The sequence below is a fragment of the Asparagus officinalis genome, chromosome 7 (assembly GCF_001876935.1).
Source record: "Asparagus officinalis chromosome 7, Aspof.V1, whole genome shotgun sequence".
In the NCBI taxonomy this organism is placed as follows: Eukaryota; Viridiplantae; Streptophyta; class Magnoliopsida; order Asparagales; family Asparagaceae; genus Asparagus; species Asparagus officinalis.
The window spans coordinates 120,078,582-120,084,891 of record NC_033800.1 but is presented as its reverse complement, the minus strand read 5'-3'; the positions used below and the strand labels follow the sequence as shown (position 1 = coordinate 120,084,891).

Genomic DNA, 6,310 nt, shown 5'->3' with positions numbered 1-6,310 from the left:
ATCATGTATGCACTTATAAGAATCTGATGTGATAAAATAGTAAAAAAAATATATAAATTTGGAATCCACAAGGTCTAATCTTAGAATGAAAGAACCTCTACGCACCCCTTCAGTCACAACAACTATAGATCCAGAGGAAATCGTTAAATATTTATACATGAGTATATACCCAAAGATAGAATAAGAAAGAGTGATCCGTTTAAAATAGAAGTTAAGAAAAATACCTAATATCTATAGTTTTTGGATTAAAATTGGTTTCTAGCCTCGCTTTAAAAGCTCATCAACTCTAGGTTAGTTCTGATGACTCCCCAATAAAATTGGTTTAAAATATAAGTTGATCTGGTTAGCACACAAATGAAGTGGTTGAAGATCCTATTGATATTTGATACCCATAAAAGACTAAAAGTAAATGGGAGATTGTTGAATATTCTCACATCGGATAGGATAAAAAAGACCGATGAGTTTAAAATAGAAGTTAAGGCACCTAGTAGCTATAATTTTTGGTTAAAATTAGTTCCCAACCTCGCTTGAAAAGCCCATCAACTTTAGGTTAAACTTATCACTACCCAATTACAAAAATACTCAACGAAGTCTAGATCCTACCAAATATCACATAGAAATACATAAGTAAATCATGACCCATATAACTTTATTCAATTAGGAAAACATGAGATGTTCTTTTGTTGGGGGTTGGATTTTTTTTTTTTTTTTTGTCGGGGAGGGGGTTGGGGGTTCAACCTACCTAATGGAGAATGTATAGAACAAAATGATGATGTACCATCCCCCCCACCCGGCCCAAAAAAAAAAAAAACCTAATAACCAAATGATGGTGTACCGTCTCCTGACCCGTGAAGTAGGTCAGAATATACGGCAAAGAATGAATATCATAAGGATGAAATAGGCTTGAATATATCTGGCCTTTTGCCTTCTTTATGCTTTAAGAACACGGTACATCAATAAGCACAAAGACGGAATATCCTGCTCTTTAAAAAAAAAAAAAATTAACACAAAATGATGGCAAGGTCAAGAATATATTTAACTAGGTACCATTAGTTAAGTTAAATGGCAAAGGCTAATAAAACGAGATGGTAATTTATTTTGAATTGCAAATGCATTGAATCACCAACTATTGTACGTACCCAGTGAATAGGACGTTCTCAGAGGATGTGCAGTCTAGCCAATGAAATAAGATATTATACAGTTTTACCAACTTAATTATTCCGTGTTCTTTGTGTTGTGCTGTAAAGATAATTTTAGCATTAATTTAAAGGGTATATATGAGATCACTTTTGACTTTATTTTGGCGTAGTACAAATTAATCCGCGGCTTAAGTCACGTAAAGAGTACAAATTAAAGAGCATATTTCACCCGCCAGGAATTGTCAGGATATGGTCGTATATATGGATTTACGTCCTGCTCATAGTGTGAGGGTTTGAACTCGAGCGCAAGAGTCTTAATTAACCTACATTCACCTGTTGCCAAACAAGTGCAAATTTCATAAGAGCAAATTTGTACATATATAAATCCCTTGTAATTTGATCATGACAGAAACTCCCTAGGTTAGTTTTTTTTTTTAAATCTTTTAACCTGAGTAAAACTTTGCGGGGGTCTATAGGCAACTAACCTATATTTCATAATAACAATAGCTTGATTATAATTATTTGCACACGCTTCCATGCAGAACCATTTATATAGAATAGAACAGTGAATATATAATTGTATAGATTCGTGAACCTTTTCAAATTAGTTAGGCAGATGCTTCCGTTGGGAAGTAGTTATCAAGTGGTCATATATAGACTCATAGCTACCTCTTAAGTAGGAAGACTAGGAACATCATTATAGCGAACCAAACAAGAAGAAAAATCTCGACCAAGAAAACAACAGATCAAGAAGGAAAAAGAGCTGGCAGAATTATATTAGGGTCAGAAGATGTGACATCCACGTCCTAAATAGATTAAGGGCCTGTTTGTTTCACCATTTTATAGAATAGGATTAGTATTTGGGCTCTGACAGTGGCATTTTCGTAATTTGTGGATTCTTTGTGAATCCTATTCTGGAGTTTGGCTCAGCAAAAATTTTGGGATTACATTTTCTACAAAGTAGCTACAGTTGTCCTTTTTTATAGAAACCCAAATCCTAGCTTCGGGTTCGGATTTGGGCGAGATTTCTGACACTGAGCTATGTCGTCGATTCCGATTCCTGGGCTTCACGATTTCGATCCCTAGATCTGGAATCGCTGTGCCGCTCCCGCCTCAATCGCCCTCTTCCTCGCGCCTCTGCTCCCGCGCTTCGTCTTCTTCAACTTGGGTTCGGGCCTCTTTCTCGAAACCCTAGCTCTTGATTTCCACGAGCTTGTTGGTGGGTTTCTTGCCTTCGATTCTTGGTGATCCCTTCTGGTTGGGATCTTCTTCAACTTGGGTTCGGGCCTCTTTCTCGATCTTGTTCTGGTTGGAGTGTGGCTACGGTGTTTTCTTTGACGTCGGTGGGTTTTTTGCTTGAACGTCGGCATTTCCCCCCTCTGCAGTAAGGTATAAAAATTTCCCCCTCTTACTTTGGCTTATTTTTCCAGTGATTTGAGGAATTAAATTTAATTTTGAAGCATATGAGAAATAGAGGCACACAGCAATTTCAATGATTTGTTCGATTAATTTCATAATATTACAGCAAAACAATTCATGCGGGTATCTGTGTAGTGGATTTTTTGTAAATGTGCAAGAATTAGGTTGTTAGGTAGATTAATTTCATGCGGGTATCTGTGTAGAGATTAATTTCATAATATGTTTCAAATCAGTCTTTTAATAACTTAAATTGCTGTTTTTTTACTTTATTTAATTTTTTTGTGTGCGTGTAAATTATTAGTAATCTAACCATATAGTTTGTTTGTTTTGGGTCTATCTTGCTTGTTTAGAATTGTGTGAGATGGAATGCAACATTAGTTAAAATAATTTATTATTGCAATTAGATTTCTTGCTTTAAAAGAAATAAATATTTGTATCAATTATCTACTTAATTTTGACAAGAAATAAGTAGCCATCTTAAGCTGTAACTGTATGATAATTTTAAAACGGTTGTAGATGGATATGGAAGATGAGGAAGAATTGAAGAGGATGTGTGCTAATACAGCTGTCTGCGCCGTGGTCACTTTGGTAACATGTATTTTGAGAATGCGTGCTAAGCGCAAGAGAATACCAAATTGTTCGTCGCAAGAAAGGGTCAGGAAAATAAGTTGTAGAGAGGCTCATTTCAGATGTGTATTGGAGGGTTATCAAGATAGCTGCCAATCTTATATTAGAATGAGACCGACGGCCTTTTTTAAACTTGTTGAAGTAATGAAAGCAAACGGTTTATTAAAAGATACGAGACACGTTCAAGTTGAAGAACAACTTGCTATGTTCTTGAGTATTATTGGGCACAAAACTAAAAATAGAATAATAAGAACTGAGTTCATAAGATCAGGGGAAACAGTTAGCAGGTATTTCAATAAAGTCTTGTCTGCAATGAATGGATTACGTGATCGGTACATGAAGCAAGCCCCAAAAGAAGTTCCCGAGGAGATTGCAAACAACTCAAATTATTTTCCGTACTTTAAGGTAAATTAAATACATACAACTTAATAATTTTCCAAATAAACTTTTTTTATTTAACTATGTATAATTTATAATTTTTTGATGGATATTTTGATGGATATTGTTGTGTTTATTGCAAACTATTAATGTTGCAATTTGTATTTTCATTCTGAAGAACATCTATGTCGTTGTGGGATTGATGAATTGGTATATTTGCAATCTTTGTTGCAGGTAAGGTCGTGGAATTTTACTTATGTCTTGGCTGGCTGGGAGGGGGCAGCAAATGATTATAGGGTATTACAAGACGCCCTGTCTAGGCCACAGCCTTACGGGCTCCGAGTTTACGATGGTATTCATTCTCACTTGTGCACATTATGAATAATATATTAAATACTTGGCAATATTTGAGATTTTAAAATACTGTTTAATTAATGTAGGTAAATATTACCTATGTGACGCTGGATACACCACAATGCCAGGTTTCATATCCCCGTATCGCGGTGTCCGATATCATTTAAAAGAGCACACCGGTAGGACACCAAAGAATAGGAAGGAGTTGTTCAATTTAAGGCATTCATCTTTAAGATCAAAAATTGAGTGCACATTTGGGATACTGAAGAATCGGTTTAAAATTCTTGCGGGGAAGCCGAATTATCCATTTCCCACTCAAGTGGACATTGTACTAGCGTGTACTGTGTTGCACAACTTTATTGCCTTGGAGGATCCGGATGATGATATTTTAAATGAAAATGTTGAAATTGATGAAGATACTGGGGAAGAGACAAATGAGGACGATTCAAATGTGATGGACTATACTCAAAGTAGGTCACAAAGAGAGGATCGAGATGTTAGAAATGAATGGAAGGAGTTACGAGATCAAATTGCTTGGGCGATGTGGGTGGATTATTGTGCAAAGTACAATGGTGGTAACACAATGGAGAGCGGTTTAACTTAGTGTGGTATTTGTCCTATGGCTATGTAATAACTTGGTGAATTTTAAAATACTGTTCGCATCGATATTGTTTAATGTTTCTTTGCTTGTAACAAACCATTACTACTTTTATCACTTGCTATTTTGTTATGTTGTTTGAACTAGAAATATCATCGTTTACTATATTCCCTGCTAAATGCATACATATCCCATATTCTATAAATTTCTTTATTGTTAATATGGCTATGCTTACAAAATATATTAGGTATGGCTAACAATCCGGCAGATAAGCAAAGCGTGCCTTCTCATTCGAATGCAATGCCAAGTCCTACATCAGGGATTAACATGAACTACATGCCTGTTCGACCACAGCCATTCACCTCACCTCCGCATACTTTCTCACCATTCCCACCATGGGATGGTAATTATGGTGGGATGACACAGCCGCCAATGTCATACATGAGCATGTTAGGCAGTCCACAAGGGTTGATGTTTCCCACAGCCAGTTCTCAAAGTAGTGGACCTAATCAATTTTCACCAAACACTGGTGATTCAGGTGGAAAGGATATTCATGACGTTGATGGTGCGTGTTTGTTGGAAATTTACAAAAAAAAAGTTCCGTGTACCAGGTTGAACTCAAGAGGCGTGGCTAATAAGTTTTGGCTTCCAGAGCACGATGATGTGCTTATTCCTTATCTTGCAGATTTAGCATTGGATGGCATGAAGCCAGACAAGAACTTCAAGGCTGAAGCTTATAAAATGGCTGCCATGAAAATCAACATGCAATTCAGGACTGATTTCACTCACCTGCATGTCATTAACCACTTGAAATGTTTGCGGAACAAATTCAATGACATGAAAGCTTGCCTTGATATAAGTGGTGCTGGGTGGGATGAAACAAGTAAAATGATTACATTGGATGAGGAAACCTTGAAATCTTGGGCCCAGGTATAACAATTCAGCATCTATCTTGTCACATTCAATTTAATACATTTGATTCTCTGGATTTATAAGTATTTATTATTGCAGGACAAATCCAATTCTAAGTTCAAAGCATACATAAACAAACCCCCTCCTCACTTCAAAAATTTACAAGTTATCATGGGTGATGATCAAGCCAAGGGTGATTTTGTTAAACCCGTGTACGCTAACATTGGGTCTAGTAGGTCCATACCTATTCCCGATGATGATTGCGAGATTCTAGAGGAGAGTGAAGCTGAACCACAGTCTGATGCTTGCAACCAACCACGTTCTGGTGCTGTTAACCAACCACAACCCACTAGATATAAGACTAAGAGTAAAGACAACACGACTTCATCATCTAACAAAAAAACCAGAAAATCTAATCGTGAAGAGGAAATGCTATGTGCCTTTGTTGAGTCCATGTCTCAGTCAATGAGGAATCAACACGTTATACACTGGACTGAGCAGTTGGCCACAGCGTTGAAGGAACATAGGTCTGAATATTCCGAGGAGTTCCTCGATAGGGTTTTAGACCATTTATATGACAATGAACGTGAAGCTAGGAGGTTTTTCATTAAATCTAAGGAAGGTCAACAGAGGTACATCACAAAATTAGTTAACGACCAAGGTTGGCCGGATAGCTAGTTTGTTGGGTTTCGATTATATTACGTTCTGGATATTGTTGTGTTTATTGCAAACTATTAATGTTGCAATTTGTATTTTCATTCTGAAGAACATCTATGTCGGTGTGGGATTGATGAATTGGTATATTTGCAATCTTTGTTGCAGGTAACGTCGTGGAATGATCATTGATTTCTTTGAATTTTCCGATTATATTTTGATATCAGGT

General features: G+C 36.6%; 1 protein-coding gene across 1 annotated transcript; it reads left to right on the top strand.

The window, feature by feature from the left end:
* On the top strand, positions 3,498 to 4,528 carry LOC109847700. The gene is made up of 3 exons (XM_020416931.1): positions 3,498 to 3,590; positions 3,798 to 3,915; positions 4,004 to 4,528. Exons 1-3 carry the CDS (start codon positions 3,498 to 3,500, stop codon positions 4,519 to 4,521), a joined length of 729 nt encoding a protein of 242 aa, XP_020272520.1. The 3' UTR covers positions 4,522 to 4,528.

Coding starts and splice junctions, on each gene's coding strand:
- LOC109847700 (XM_020416931.1), top strand. CDS start 3,498: ATGAATGGATTACGTGATCGGTACATGAAGCAAGCCCCAAAAGAAGTT. Junction 3,591..3,797: donor ATTATTTTCCGTACTTTAAG/GTAAATTAAATA, acceptor TCTTTGTTGCAG/GTAAGGTCGTGGAATTTTAC. Junction 3,916..4,003: donor CGGGCTCCGAGTTTACGATG/GTATTCATTCTC, acceptor TAATTAATGTAG/GTAAATATTACCTATGTGAC.